The sequence below is a fragment of the Myotis nattereri genome (assembly GCF_964212035.1).
Source record: "Myotis nattereri genome assembly, chromosome: 16".
Taxonomy (NCBI): domain Eukaryota; kingdom Metazoa; phylum Chordata; class Mammalia; order Chiroptera; family Vespertilionidae; genus Myotis; species Myotis nattereri.
The window spans coordinates 23951600-23967550 of record NC_138091.1 but is presented as its reverse complement, the minus strand read 5'-3'; the positions used below and the strand labels follow the sequence as shown (position 1 = coordinate 23967550).

Sequence of the window (15951 nt, the reverse complement as noted above, 5' to 3'; positions counted from 1 at the left end):
CCAGTGGTCCCGGATTGCAAGAGGGATGTCCGACTGCCGGTTTAGGTCTGATCCCGCAGAGATCCTTGTGGGATCGGCCTAAACCAGCAGTTGGACATCCCCTGAGGGTTCACGGATTGCGAGAGGATGCAGGCTGGGCTGAGGGACCTCCCCCAACCCTGTGCATGAGTTTCATGCACTGGGCCTCTAGTATAAAATATTTTCTATATAAGTTTTGTAAACTTTTCTTAAAGGGCCAGATAGTAGATATTTTAGGCTTTTGGAGTCTGAAGGCAAAATTGAGGGTATTGTATGGATACTTAAATAGCCATTTAAAATGTAACCATTTCAGCCCGGCTAGTATGGGTCAGTGGTTGAGTGTTAACCCATGAACCAGGAGGTTTCAGTTCAGTTCCCATTTAGGGCATATGCCTCGGTTGTGGGCTTGATCTACAGTAAGGGGCGTGCAGGAGGCAGCTGATCAATGATTCTCTCTCATCATTGATGTTTCTCTCTCATTCTCCCTCTCCCTTCCTCTCTGAAATCAATAAAAATTTATTTTAAAAAAGAAAAAAATGTAACCATTTTCAAATGTAAATACCATTCTTAATTTGTGGATTATTTAAACACACACGCAGTTTGGCCCATAGGCTATAGTTGGCTGGTCCCTGTTCTGTAGTTATTTCCATTTGAAAGAAGAGATTCATTCAGTCTTCTATCACCTAATCAGAGTCTAAATTTTTCTTAAGAAAAATATGCTTATTTAGGATTCCTCCAAATGGCGTATGATAGCTTTATCTTCATAATGCCATTATTAGTTACTGTCCCTTTCTTTTTCAGAGATGTTTAAAATAGAAGAGAGAACAATTATTTATCTGCAAAAGAGTAGTCTGTTTTCTCTGAGACTCCTTCTTTCCCATAGGTCATAGATGGCTCACAATAAGATATATGTTTTCTTTCTCTCTCTTTCAGCTGCGTTTGGATGAAGCACAGGAAGCAGAGTGCCAGGTTTTGAAGATGCAGCTGCAGCAGGAACTGGAACTGTTGAATGCGTATCAGAGCAAAATCAAGATGCAAGCTGAGGCACAACATGATCGAGAGCTTCGGGAGCTTGAACAAAGGGTCTCCCTACGAAGGGCACTCTTAGAACAAAAGGTATAAGTAGTAGAAGGAAGGTGATTGTGCTAGTATTTGCTTTCCTCAGAAACATTTTATAAATATATTTTCATATCAACAGAGGTAACAGACTATTTTCACAATACCATATTTTCTTAATTCTAGTTTTGGTAGGGTTTTTCTTTTTATTTAAAATATTTGACTCAATAATGAACCTTATAATTAATGAGTTCTAAACATTAAGGGACACCCTAACTGGTTTGGCTCAGTGGAAGAACTTGAGAAGAAATTCTGACACTCTATGGACTGAAGGGTCCCAGGTTCAATTCCGGTCAAGGGCACATGCCTGGTAGGGAGCATGCAGGAGGCAACCGATCACTGATTCTCTCTTATCATTGATGTTTCTATCTCTCTCTCCCTCTCCCTTCCTCTCTGAAATCAATAAAAACATATTTAAAGAAAAATAAGTAATTTGGAGGTACTAAACATCAAGGAACCTATAATTAAGTAGTAATTGCTAGAAGAAAGATATGGGTTATGTGAAGACAAGTTAAATTTTGAGAGAGCTCTGGTTCTGTGTTCATCACTTTTTATTTTTTTATTTTAACATTTATTTATTTATTTTTGTTACTCCTCGCTTGAGGATATTTTACCATTGGTTTTTTTAGAGAGAGTGGAAAGGAGGGGGAATCAGAGAGAATATCGATATGAGAGACACACATCAATTGGTTGCCTACCGCACGCACCCTGACCAGTGCCAGGGATCGAGCCTGCAACCGAGGCACATGTCCTTGACCGGAATCAAACCCAGGACCCTTCAGTCCATGGGCCAACGCTCTATCCACTGAGCTAAACCAGCTAGGGCCCTCATTTCTTTTTTGTACCTAAGGAGGTTGGAGAAAGAACTAACAATTGCCTGGGAAAGGCAGGGACAAAGGTGTAGGAATATATACTTTACTCATACATCCTGGGCCTGGATACAGACAGAAAGTAAAAGCAGTTCCACACAGGTGGGAAGTCAGACTGGAAATGTTATTTCCAGATGTACCTTTATTTATTTATTTCGTACTTATTTTTTGTCAGATATATTAGAGAATAAAAGTAGAATCACACTAAGGTATGTAAGCTGAGTGTGTATGTGTTTTAGGGAAAGGGTGATAGACAGAATATTTTGAGTGATAAAGAGAGGAGAGATATTTGTTGTGAGAAGTAGTAGAATATCAGTTGTATCCATGATTCAGAACTATGTTCCAGAATTCCTGAGCCATAATTCCAATAGCTGATATAGTCTTAGGTCCATTAAATTAATACTTGCCTAATGGTCTTGCCTATTAAAAGTTGTCATTATTTCTGGACCATTGGCTCATAGATTTTCCTCTGTTTTCTACAGTTCTTGTGATAAAAATAGAATGCCTTAAGAAAACCACCTAAATAAGATGGCATAGCTGTCTTTACTGGCTTCTTGAGAGGTACTTGCCTCTAAAAATTTTCTCAATTATGTTTCTCATTCAAGATGGAAAGATAGAAACATATACATTTTGAGAAAAATCTAATTTGTCTCATGTACATATTTCATAAATGTAATTCCAACTTTCACATTTAAAATTCAATCCAAAATTCTATCTCGTATGCTTCAAAATTATCTCTGAGAGGGAAATTCCTTAAGGTGTTCAAAAATAGTGATGTAAAAAATGTTGGTACTATTAAAGTATACATATTTACCTAGTGGTTAAGAGTTAAACAGTGCTATTAATCATTTCAATATGTGAACCAAAGACTACATGTTCCTAGTAAAATGTGAGCATAAAACTGATACCTATTGATGTGGCATTCTGATGCATCACTAATGCATTTTGGAAAGAAATTTGGAAGTACATATTGAGCTTTGGAACTGTTAAGTACTTAAGACTGAGAATTCCAAGGAAAAGAAATCCAAAATATAGGGGGAAATTAATGCATAAACATGGTGATTATAGCATATTTTATAATGGTTTCAAACACCTAACCATCTAAAATAGAGAATAAGGAGTATTTGAGATCTTGCTCCCTGGCATATGTTTTCAGTTTTGGCTCAGACTCTTAATTGCTTATAAAAATTCTCTAAATGAATAAATAAGAGATATAATTTAAGTGGTTATGGCCAATCTGCTTAATAAAAATTTTTTGTTGTTGTTAATCCTCACCCAAGGATATTTTTCCATTGATTTTTAGAGAGAATGGAAGGAAGGGGGAGGGTCAGAGAAAGAGGAACATTGATGTGAGAGAGACACATCGATTGGTTATCTCCCACATGCACACCAACCAGGGTTTGGGATGGAGCCCACCATCGAGGGATGTGCCCTTGACTGGAATCGAATTTGGGACCCTTTAGTCCACAGATTGATGCTCTATCTACTAAGCCAAACTGGCTAGGGCTACTTGATAAAATTTTAGTCACCCTTTTCAATGATGGCTACAAACATAGTATTAACATGAATGTGTTTAATATAATAAACATATTATGATGTATTGAATAAAACAAAAAAGACAACACTTAAAGTGAAATGAAGAAATGCTAGTAGTGGTGATATTAATATGGTAGATTGGTTTATTTTTTTATTTTACTATATTTTATGTAGTGGTTAGTATTACTTTAGTAATAGAAAATACAAAAGGTTAGTATTAAAAATAATAGAACAATAGGAGGATAAATCTATAGTGCTTTGAGTTGCTACTTCATTTTTAGAGCTGATGTTTACATTTCACGTGGAATGTATGACTATGAATCACTTTGAGGGAAGGTGGCAACTACTAAAGCCAATCTAGGTATGTGCCTTGACTGGAAATTGAACCTGTTACCTTTTGGTGCACAGAGACAATGCTCCTACCAACTACAAAAACTTTGAAAAATCATAACAGCTATATATTTTCTGTACTTTGTGCTTACTGGTTGTATAAAATTAAATAAATAAAAATCACTGAAAACACATCCTCGGGTGAGGATTCAAGAAAGTTTTTTTTAAGTTCACATGGAATTTAATACTTATGCTGTTATCTTGCTGAAATTTTAATGTAAATCACATATGAGAAACCATTATTTGAAATAGAGGTGGAACTAGAGTGAATGCTAATTGTTTCTAAATGAAAAATAATTCTATTTAAAGATTGCTGTAAATCTCCAAATGAACCAAGAATTGTTTCTTTAGGTTAAAACACCAACAAATTAAGCCTCAGTTGACTCTTCTTATACTTGACTAGAGGCCCAATGCACGAAATGCGTGCACTTGGGCGGAGGGGGGGGGGGGCTTAGCCCAGATTGCGAGAGGGCAAGGGACCCCACCAGTGCACTATTGGGGCCAGGGAGGGACCACGGGAGGGCTCCAGGGCGTGTCTGGCCTGTCTCGCTCAATCCCGATCAGCTGGACCCCAACAGCAAGCTAACCTACTGGTCGGAGCATCTGCCCCTGGTGGTCATGCACGTCATAGCGACTGGTTGACCCCCATAGTCAACTGTCTGCCCCCTGGTGGTCAGTGCACGTCATAGGGAGTGGTTGAGCAGCCTTAGCATAGCATTAGCATATTGCGCTTTGATTGGCTGAAAGGCTGACCAATCAGACACTTAGCATATTAAGCTTTTACTATGTGAGATTTACATTAAAATTTCAGCAAGGTAACAGCATGATTATAAATATTAAATTCCATGTGAATTTTAAAAAACTTTTTAAAATCCTCACCCGAGGATATTTTTTCCATTGATTTTTAGAGAGTAGAAGGAAGAGAGGGAGGGTGAAGAGAGAAGGAAAGAGAAACATTGATATGAGAGAGACACATTAATTGGTTGCCTCCGACATGTGCTGGGGATCGAACCTGCAATCCAGGCATATGCCCTTGACCAGGAATCGAACTTGTGACTCTTCAGTGCACGGACCAGTGCTCTACCAACTAAACACACCAGCCAGGGCTTAGTGATTTTTAGAGAGGGAAAGGGAGAGAGAGACAGAGACAGACATTGATGTGAGCGAGAAACATTTATCAGTTGCTTCCTGTACATGGTCCCCACTGGGGATTGAACCCACAACCAAGGTATGTGCCCTGACTGGGAATCGAACTGTGACCTGGTTCATGGGAGGACGCTCAACCAACTGAACCACACTGGCTGGTCTGCGTTTTTTAATTTGCATGTATTGCCCTTGCTAAACTGTCTTTTTGGGGGTTCTTTTAGGACACTTTTAAAAACTTAGTGCATAAAAACTAGCACATTTGTCAAGCTAGATTTCTGTAGAGAGCAGAGTATTGGCGTAAGTTCTCAAATATCTTGAAACCTGATTATTTAATGCTCCTTTACAAATTCTCTTTATTTTTTTTAACTTTTTATCATGGAAAATTTTAAACATACACAAAAGTAGAAAGAATTAGTACAATGAAATTCCCAAGTACTCATCACCCAGCTTTAGGAGTTATCAGTGCTAATTTTTTTCTTTTCACAGTTGGGTTTTATGCCTGTCGCCAAGGGACGTGGCTTTGGTGCAATGCAGCTTCCACCTCACCCTCTTGGCCTGGTGGCCGGGTATCCCTATCCAGCCCAGGTCCCCATTCCTACCATTCTCTGTGCATCCTCTGCCCTTCCTTTTTTTGTAAATTGTCTCCTCAGCTGTGTCTGATTTGTTAATTCTGGGTAAATGTTTTTCAATTTAGTTGCTTTTTCAGTCTGGCCTTGGGATGAGGTGCACTACATGTCTGCCTAGTTGGCTGCCATTTTCTTCTCCTAATTTTTTCTTATCTATTCCCTTGTTCTACACACACAACTTTTTTTGTGATGGTCGGGGGAGGTCAGGAGTTAGGGAATAGTGTCTGGAGTATTTAAGAGCAAATCACACCCGGCCAGTGTGGCTTGGTGGTTGAGCATTGACCCATGAACCAAGAGGTCACTGGTTCAATTCCTGATCAGGGCACATGCCCGGGTTGTGGGCTCAATCCGCAGTGGGAGGTGTGCAGAAGGCAGCCAATTGATGATGTTTCTCTCTCACCAATGTTTTTATCTCTCTATCCCTTTCCCCTTTCTCTCTAAAATCAATAAAAACATATTTTTTAAAAAGGCAAATTCCAACATGGTATTATTTCACTCTTAAAAATAAGTAAGGCCCTAGCTGGTTTGGCTCAGTGCATACAGCGTTGGCCTGCAGACTGAAGGGTCCCAGGTTCAATTCCAGTCAGGGGCACATGCCCAGGTTGCAGGCTCGATCCCCAGTGTGGGGTGTACAGGAAGCAGCTGATCAATGATTCTCTCTCATCATTGATGTTCCTATCTCTCTCTCCCTCTCACTTCCTCTCTGAAACCAACAAAAATTTATTTTAAAAAAGATGTAGTTTTTTTAAAAAAAAAGTAGGTAAGGACTTTTTCACAGTAATTCCATCGTGATAGCTAACAGAAATAAATGTTTAATAATATCAACTACTCAGTCCATGTCTAAATTTCCCCTTTTATCTCAATTAATTTTTAAGTTGGTTCATTTGGATTGGGGCCCACACAAGGTCCAGATACTGCATTTAGTTAATTGTCTTGCCTATAACAGGCCCCACTCCACCCCCTTTTTTAAACTGTGGATTGGATTCTTTACTCAATGGGAATTCTCATATTCTGGATTTGGCTGATTGCATCCTCATGTTGTCATTTAATGTATTCCTCTCTACTTCATATTTCTTGTAAACTGATAATTAGATTTAAAGGCATGATTAAATTTAGATTCAATATTTTTCTTTAAAAAAATTTTGCAAGGGATTTTTGTAAGGGTACTTCCTTTTGCGTCATATCAAGAAATATGTCTAAAGACGGGAAACCATAAAAATACTAGAGGAATCCACAGGCAGCGAAATCGCAAACATATGCCGAAGAAATTTCTTCTCTGATAATGCTCCTAGGGCAATGGAAACTAAAGAGAAAATAAACAAATGGGACTACTTCAAAATAAAAAGCTTTTGCACAGCAAAGGAAACCATCAAAAAAACAACAAGAAGACCCACTACATGGGAGAACATATTTACCAATGATACCACCGATAAGGGTTTAATTTCCAACATATACAGGGATCTCATGAAACTTAACAAAAGGAAGATAAACAATCCAATAAAAAATGGGCAACGGACCTAGATAGACACTTTTTGAAAGAGGACATACAGAAGGCAGAAAGACATATGAAAACCTGCTCAAAGTCACTAATTATACGAGAGATGCAAATCAAAACGACAATGCGTTATCATCTCACACCTGTCAGAATGGCTATCATCAACAAATCAACAAACAACAAGTGTTGGAGAGGATGTGGAGAAAAAGGAACCCTTCTGCACTGCTGGTGGGAATGCAGACTGGTGCAGCCACTGTGGAGAACAGTATGGAGCTACCTCAGAAGACTAAAAATGGAACTCCCATTTGACCCTGTGATCCCACTCCTAGGAATATATCCCAAGAAACCAGAAACGCCAATTAGAAAGGATATATGCACCCCTATGTTCATAGCAGCACAATTCACCATAGCTAAGATTTGGAAACAGCCTAAGTGCCCATCAGCAGATGAGTGGATTAGAAAACTGTGGTACATCTACACAATGGAATACTATGCTGCGGTAAAAAAAAAAAAAGGAACTCTTGCCTTTTGCAGCAGCATGGATGGAACTGGAGAGCTAAGTGAAATAAGCCAGTCAGAGAAAGATAAATACCACATGATCTCACTCATTTGTGGATTATAGAGAACAACATAGACTGATGAAAAAGGACAGACCCAAAGACTGAGAAACAGCGATCAGGCTATCAATCCCCAGAAGGAAAGTAGGGGAGGGCAGGGGTAAGGGGAAGAGATCAACAGAAGGACTTGTATACATGTATATAAGCCAAACCAATGGACATGGACAACGGGGGGATGGGAGCATGAGTTTGTGTGGGGGGGGGAGGTTGGGGGTTAAAGGGGGGGATGAGGACACATTTGTAATACCTTAACTAATAATAAAAAAAAAAGAAATATGTCTAGTTCCACTTTTTAAGTTACATTATATTGATTAGTGTATTCCAGGTATTATCAATCTGATCATTCATTAAATGGTTCAACATTTTTTTCATTGTCTATTGACTTTATTATGGTTTTTTACATTTTAAAAAAATTATATGCAGTCAAGTATTTTTATTTGGAATACTTCCCAATTTTCTGGAACTGATTATGATGACTACCCACCCACTCTAGTTACATAGAATCTTCTAACTTTTTAATGAAAATTTTATAGTTTTTGTTTTTTACTTTGGTCCATTTGGAACATGGTATACAATGGGGTTCCACTTTTATTTCCTTCCAGATGGCTGGCCAATTGTGCCTGTATTATTTATTTAAAAATCTACTGAGATCTGCATTCTGTTTCCCTAATTTTCAATTTCTATAGCAGTATCATGTTTCTCTTATTAAATGACATATGTTATGTCTGATAAGATTGGTTTTTCCTCACCCATTTTCTTTTTCATTCAACTTTTTTAAAAATATATCTTTTTTTACTTCATAGAGGAAGGGAGAAGGAGAGAGAGATAGAAACATCAATGATGAGAGAGAATCATTGTTCTGCTGCCTCCTGCACGCTCACATTGGGGATTGAGCTCGCTACCCAGGCATGTATCCTGACCAGGAATCAAACTCTGCCTTCCCGGTTCATAGGTCGATGCTCAACCCCTGAGCCATGCCGGCCAGGCTCATTTAACGTTTTACCTAATGGGTTTAATAGCCATTGATGATAATTGCCTTGATTTATTATTTTAATAGAGGTTATTGCCTTTGCTTTTAAGAACTTGATTTTACACATTTTATTTTTAAATTATTTATTTATTTTTAATCCTCACCTGAGCATATTTTTTCTATTGATTTCCAGAGAGAGTGGAAGGGAGGGAGAAGGAGAGAGAGAGAGGAAGAGAAACATTGACATGAGAGAGACACATCAATTGGCTGCTTCCCACATGCACCCCTACCCAGACTGGGGAACCTGCAACCGAGTTATATGCCCTTGACCAGGAATCAAATCTGAGAGCTTTTGGTCTGCGGGCTAACACTCTAACCACTGAGAAAAATCAGCCAGAGCTTGATTTTACATATTTTAGAAATATAAATTACGTATGATTGCTACAGTACACTTCTTTTGTTTTTTTAATATTTTTTAAAGATTTCTCTTTATTTTATAGCTGAGTAGCATTCCATTGTGTAAATGGGCCACAGATGCTTTTTTTTTTGTTTTCCTTTTAAAAATATTTTTATATTATTTTATTAATTCCAGAGAGAAGAAGGGAGAGGGAGAGATAGAAACATCAGTGGTAAAAGAGGATCATTGATCGGCTGTCTCCTGTACGCCCCCTACTAGGGATCGAGCTCGCAACCAGGGCATATGCCCTGACTGGGAATCAAACTGTGATCTCCTGGTTCAAAGGTTGACAACCTCTGAGCCACACCGGCTAGGCTGATTTTTAAATGTACATCCATAAAATAGCAAGAGTGAATTTCTTTATGATTCACTTCAAAACTGAATAATTATTGCTTCCTTAGTTTTTACATTTTTAAATCAACTTTCTTTTTGCTTCTTTCCTCCAACCCCTAACAGATTGAAGAAGAGATGTTGGCTTTGCAGAATGAACGCACAGAACGAATACGAAGTCTGCTGGAGCGTCAAGCCAGAGAAATCGAAGCTTTTGACTCTGAAAGTATGAGACTGGGTTTTAGTAACATGGTCCTTTCTAATCTCTCCCCTGAGGCATTCAGCCACAGCTACCCAGGAGCTTCTGGTTGGTCTCACAACCCTACTGGGGGTCCAGGACCTCACTGGGGTCATCCCATGGGTGGCCCACCACAAGCTTGGGGCCATCCGATGCAAGGTGGACCCCAGCCATGGGGTCACCCCTCAGGGCCAATGCAAGGGGTGCCCCGAGGTAGCAGTATGGGGGTCCGCAACAGCCCTCAGGCTCTGAGGCGAACAGCTTCTGGGGGACGGACGGAGCAGGGCATGAGCAGAAGCACGAGTGTCACCTCACAGATCTCCAATGGGTCACATCTGTCTTACACATAGCTTAATAGTTGAAAGTGGCAATTCTGCTGGAGCTGTCTGCCAAAAGAAACTCCCTACAGACATCGTCACAGCAGCCTCCTCACTTGGGTACTACAGTGTGGAAGCTGAATGCATATGGTATATTTTATTCATTTTTTTAAAGCATTCTGTTTTGTGTTTACTAATTTGGATGTCATAGTATTTGGCTGCCAGATTTTGGTTTTTGTTTTTAACTTTTGGAGAAATTTAAAAGGGAATTGATATGTATGTGTGTGTGCACGCATGCACACATACACACACACACATCATGTGTGTGGTAAAAAGAAATTGGCTAGATAGGGGGTATTTTCTGAACACTGCAAATATATAATACAACAGAATGGCTTGAGTCATCACTTTTGGGCAACTACATCCTAAGAAGTTTGTGAAAAGATCTAAAGCCTTTCTCCATACCCCAGATTCTTATGAACCACTCACAGCAGGCAGCATATGCTAAAACAAGTTATTATAGAAACACACTTGTATCCCCTCACCAGTACATTTTCTTTATTACGTTGGTCTGACTTCTCAGCCTCATTTGGAGTAAAAAAGTGGAAAGCCATGAACACTGAAGGGTTGCATTGACTTTTTCAGAGAGTAGAAAACAACTGAGTTCTTTTTCTGAATGCTGTGTAGACTTGCCAGTGATTCCCCCCCCCCCGCCCCCATCACCCCCATTCATTTGTGCCTTCTTTGTGGCATGGTGAGATGGAGGTGCTTAAGGAGATCACAAGTTGTGTGGGAATTTCATCCAATAAACCTGTGAGCCTTCAAAGGGAAAGACCAGAAGGGTGAGAGAGGTCCCTGAAAGTTCGTATGATAGGTGTGTTCAGCAGCAGAGTGAGGAGATGAAGCCTATATATCCTGATGTTTTGTTGCTTATACTGTGATATTTCATCCTAGCTAAGCTCTGTAACTCCCAAAACCCTAAACAGTACTTTTTACTTTGTTTGTACAAAAACAAAGACGTATAGCCAATACACATCAAATGCCTGAGGTATTTGAATAATGCCATATTTGCAAACTGCCACCTTTTGGAATTCTCATCACACTACATAGACATTAATTTGACTATCCCCTTTTGGCTTATGGGATTTCCTGTTTACAAGTAGAATAGCCAATTATTTAAAGTTTAGTTGCCATAGTGAACCAGGAGTCACTGAGCCAATGACTTTACCAGCTGCTGACTAACCCTCACTACCACTGTAGATTTTGCTGCATGTGCAGGTCCTCTTTTTTTTTCTTTTTTAATTACTGTTTTTGTTGCTGCAATACTTTACAAACTTCTAGTTCCTTGAGACTTGGTGACCATTTGACATCATGTTAATAACATCATACTATAGGAAACACCACTTCCTGAAGTCTCTAGCGTCTGCTAAATTACTACTGAAAAGGAACTAACAAGTTTGGCAAATTAAGAATAAAAAAGTAAAGTAAGTTATAGTGGTCAGGGAATCTCTTGACAAAAGCTAACCTTTTTTTCCAGAGAGGGGCATGTTTTGTTTGTTTTGTTATGTTTTGTTTTGTTTTGTTTTTCAATGAAGGATCAACCCAGTGCTGAACGTCAGATGTTACTTGGTATTCCATTGCTAGTGTGGAAATTTAGTTGAAGGTGGATAGGGAGCTGTATTACTTGAAGAAGAAAAAAATTCTTTCCAGTGACATACCAGAATTTCTACAAGTTATTGTCCTGCCCCCTCCCCAGTTGTCTTGAAGAACCCTTGCTGCTAACTATGGGTCCTTCTTTTCATATAGTCAAAGTCCCTCTCAATGATACTTTTTACCTAGGCCAGACTGATGACCAAATGTAATCTTATCACTTTTGAAATCTTGGTTTTCTCAATTAAATTTAAGTCTTCCCCAGGTATGTCAGTCCAATCTCCATGGATCATCCCCTTTAGGAGTTTCTGGGATTCATTTAAAGGTAACTGGAAGAAAAATTAATATTTTAATGTAAATATTTTAAAAGCCAGTATCACAATAGAATTCACACAATTTTAGGCAGTGTTTCAGGTAGCACTCTGATACATTATCCTCTTGGCTATGCTCGAGATCACCAACTTTTAGATGAACAGGACATGTACTTGTCATATCTAGTGAAAGGGGCTTTTAATTTTCTCCATATATTTTTTGCATTCAAATATTATATAATATTTCAAACAAATTGAAATATCTACTTATTTGGAAGATAATTATAGAAGAGAGCTTTAGAATTAATAAAATGCCCAAAAAATATAATGAAATTTGATAGTTAAAAAAAAAAATTCTTATTAACCCCTCTGTACTACTAGAGGGATAGAATAGAAAAGCAGATCCATTCTGCACACAAAACTCTTTAAAATCCAAACTACTTCCAGTGACTTAGAATTAGTCAAATTGAATTACTGAGTTTGTGCAGAGCATATGTACTTGTAAAATTGTGATTGAATGCTGACTCCAAAGGTCTACCCAGTTGGGCTTTGTATCTGATTTATCTGTGGGGCAACCAGTTTTAACATGTAGGTCATGAGTATACCTGGATTATTCCATTAAATTAATTTTATTTTAAAAATATATAGTTTGCAAAAATGATTAATTAATTGGTGTGTGTTTATAAGAACTAACTTCTGAGGAATCTCATACATGGTAAGAATCAGTAAAGAATAAAGCTTATAGCAAGAAACTTTGAAAAGTTTAGAGATTCTAAAGAAAGAAGCAGGCACTTTCTAAATCAGTGTGCAAATGTCAATATTTGATCAAATTACTACCTCCTCCAAGAGTTGGTGTTCACTCAGTACATATGTGTTTAAGAAAATAAAAAGTATGAGAAATTTGTCCGGCATATTAGAAAGTTATTAATGCTATATCTGGTATCCAGAACTTGGCAGTAAAAATTTTCTTATGTTCACTGTATCTCCCTTTCTTTAGTTAGCGTTTTCAAAAGCAAAACCTCATATCTGGATAAATATTATTTCTAATTGGATTCCCTTCCTTTTGCACATATTTTTCTCCTCTTATTAAAGTCAGATCTAACCCCAAATTATAGTTTCTTCATTATATAGTAATGTTAGCTGGAAAATGTTTATATTATTTTTATTCAGAGCTACCCTTTTTTGTAGTCAATTCTGTCCCTAGGGATGAATAGTTCTACATTTGATGCCATGCCTTAGGTATAATATGCTTGGTACTAGAGGCCAAGGATTTATAGGGAAATTAAACTACTTAGTATAGTCATGATTTTCAACTGCCCAGACATCAGGTAAACACTATTTAGTACACTAAAGAAACTGTCCTTGATCCTCCCTCCCACTCCCACCTAATTTTCCTCATCCCCTTTTCAAAAATCAAAAACTCTATGAGTGTATTTTTCAGACCATAAGACAGACATTAGTAACTTTCTACTTCTTTAAGTGCTAAATGTCTGGCATTTTAAACTTTTATAAAATACATTGTGTTGGACACTGGAATAATACTGTTTATTTTCACCTGTGAAAAATGACTTTATTGTACTTGAAACACCTCCTTTGCATTTCTCCATTTGTGCCATTCACTAGTGGAAATAAATTGTATTATACCATGATCTACTGGCTTTTTAAAACTGTGTTAAATATGCACATTTTTGGTATAGCTATTATCATTTGTATGTATATATTGTATATACATATGAGTGTCTATGTGTGTGTGTAGGTAGATGGATGTAACTCACACTGTACATTTCCATCAGGGCACTTAAGGTTCTGTTATTTTGTTTTGTTATTTCAAATCCTCAGTTAAGGCAAGAATGCATGTGTTTAAGAATGAGTACTCTGGGGTGATATTTATGAGAAGGTGGTCATTAGCTGCAGTCTTTTCTCTTTTAATCCCCTCTTAACATTTGTGTGAGTGGAAAGAAAGTTAAGTAAAATGTGGAACCATACATTGCAAAGACAGTAAAATAGTGCTGGGGAAGGAGCCATTTAGTGTTTCTATGAGTTTGTGTCTCGAGGCAGTAAGTGATGCAGAGAGAAGTGAACCATGGAAATTAAAAACACTGTTGGTGATTCCTCTGCAAAGATGATAGAAGAACCAATAAATCACACAATCTTCATGTGCAGTCTATGTATTAAGTAGTGATGTCATTGATTCTCTTACTCTTTTTACTCCATTAATACCAATAATTACAAATTTTGCTAAGGACCAAAACAGCCAAGAAAAGAATTACTGCTGAAGCATCTAAGGTTCTCCTAAACTATAAAATCAATAGGAAATGGCCACTGGGAGAGAAGGATATGGCATTGGCATGGGACTTTCTCCCTTTAGCTGCCTCTTCTTACTTGCTAATAGTAACTTCTTTGTGTATCTCCCACCCCTTCTGAGCCACTATTCAAGCAGAGATTTGGCTCAACATAGCAACCCTTTCCTAGGAGGTTTATGGTCTTTTGCTTTGTCCCATGCTCACAATGTGAAGTGTCTAGTGTGTATGCAAGTCAGAAAATAATACATTTAAGGTATATGAGTCTTCTATAATGATAAAAGAAGAGGTTTTTGTTTCTTAGATAGAAAACTGCCTTCTCTAAGGAACAAAGCCAAAACTTGGGCTGTCATCTTTGAGCTGCTTATCAAAATACAGACCATTATTAAAGACAAACAATTTCTTTATTTTGTTTTCCCTCATCTAACATGATAGATAGTGCCCCAAGCAGGTTCTAGCATTGCCTTTGAAAAGGCACTCACTCAGTTGTTAAAACTGGAAAATTCCCATCCTCAGATTCCTAAAAGAATGGAGAGTGTGCTGTACACTTAGCAGACTTGCCTCTTGTATGCAAGGACTACTGATTGAAGTCTATTTTGCTGTGTGTCTGGTTATGTTGTCTGCACTTTTATGAAATCACTACAGTAGACTACATTGGAAATGACTATTAATTTGTAAAGAAGTAAGTTTTATTAATAACTGTCTAGAAAAAGAAAGTGAAGCTGAGAACTCTTCCTTTATTGTATATTTATATTTTCTACTGAACTCTGGGAGCCCTCTTGAAAGTCACATTGACTAATTTTTCCCTCGTTTATATTCAGACTTCCAAAATTTCACTAAAACAAGGGAAGAGAGAACCCACTTGGCCTAATGGTAGCCTTCAGAGCATAAGAAATACATAAATTAGTATGCACCTTATCTGCCTGTTGTGGGTTTTTTAAACTTGCACTTCCCACCTACCCCAAAAAATAGATGTTCTTTAAAGAAAATAAATGAAGAGATTACATCTGGGGAGCCATTTACTATGTCACCATCACTGTTAACTGTTTCCCAGCAATCCTAACTGAAGTTTCAGAGATTTTGTGTGTGTGTGAATGCATCTGTGTTGAGTTTGTTTGTTTATAAATATCAAGAGATTCTCCTTTAAGTAGAAAAAAAGGTTAATACTCTCTGAAACCAGAAACCCATTGGATATACTAATCTGAACATCTGTAGGTAGTTTACCATGAAAAAGTGGAGAGAAGACGAGACTTCTGAATGAATGAAAAGGGTATTTTGATGCCCAAGAATTCCCCCCAAAGTACGGGTAATTCAACCTGCACAGTTTCCTTTTCACTCATAGTTTGTAGTAATTGTGAGTAAAAAATCATGTAATTATCTGTAAATATGTAGCTAACAAATTGACCTAGTTTCTGTATTTTTTTGTTTTTGTACTAAAGTTTATAAGTCTGTGCCAGCTAGAGAGAAGTTGCTGTGATTGCCGATTGTGGTCCTAGCATCTAACCCTGAAACCATCCTAGGTGGCATTTTTAGAATTAATGCTTAAATGTTGTTAAACAGGGGGA

General features: G+C 37.8%; 1 protein-coding gene across 1 annotated transcript in view; it reads left to right on the top strand.

Annotated features, from left to right (window-relative positions):
- Positions 1 to 12423, top strand: part of TAOK1 (TAO kinase 1) — a 111787-nt gene extending 99364 nt beyond the window's left edge. The window contains exons 20-21 of the mRNA XM_081109557.1: positions 952 to 1134; positions 9697 to 12423. Of these exons, the coding sequence (XP_080965683.1) occupies positions 952 to 1134; positions 9697 to 10158 (645 nt within the window). The 3' untranslated portion in view covers positions 10159 to 12423. The remainder of the gene's footprint in view (positions 1 to 951; positions 1135 to 9696) is intronic.
- Positions 12424 to 15951: the final 3528 nt, after the last annotated feature.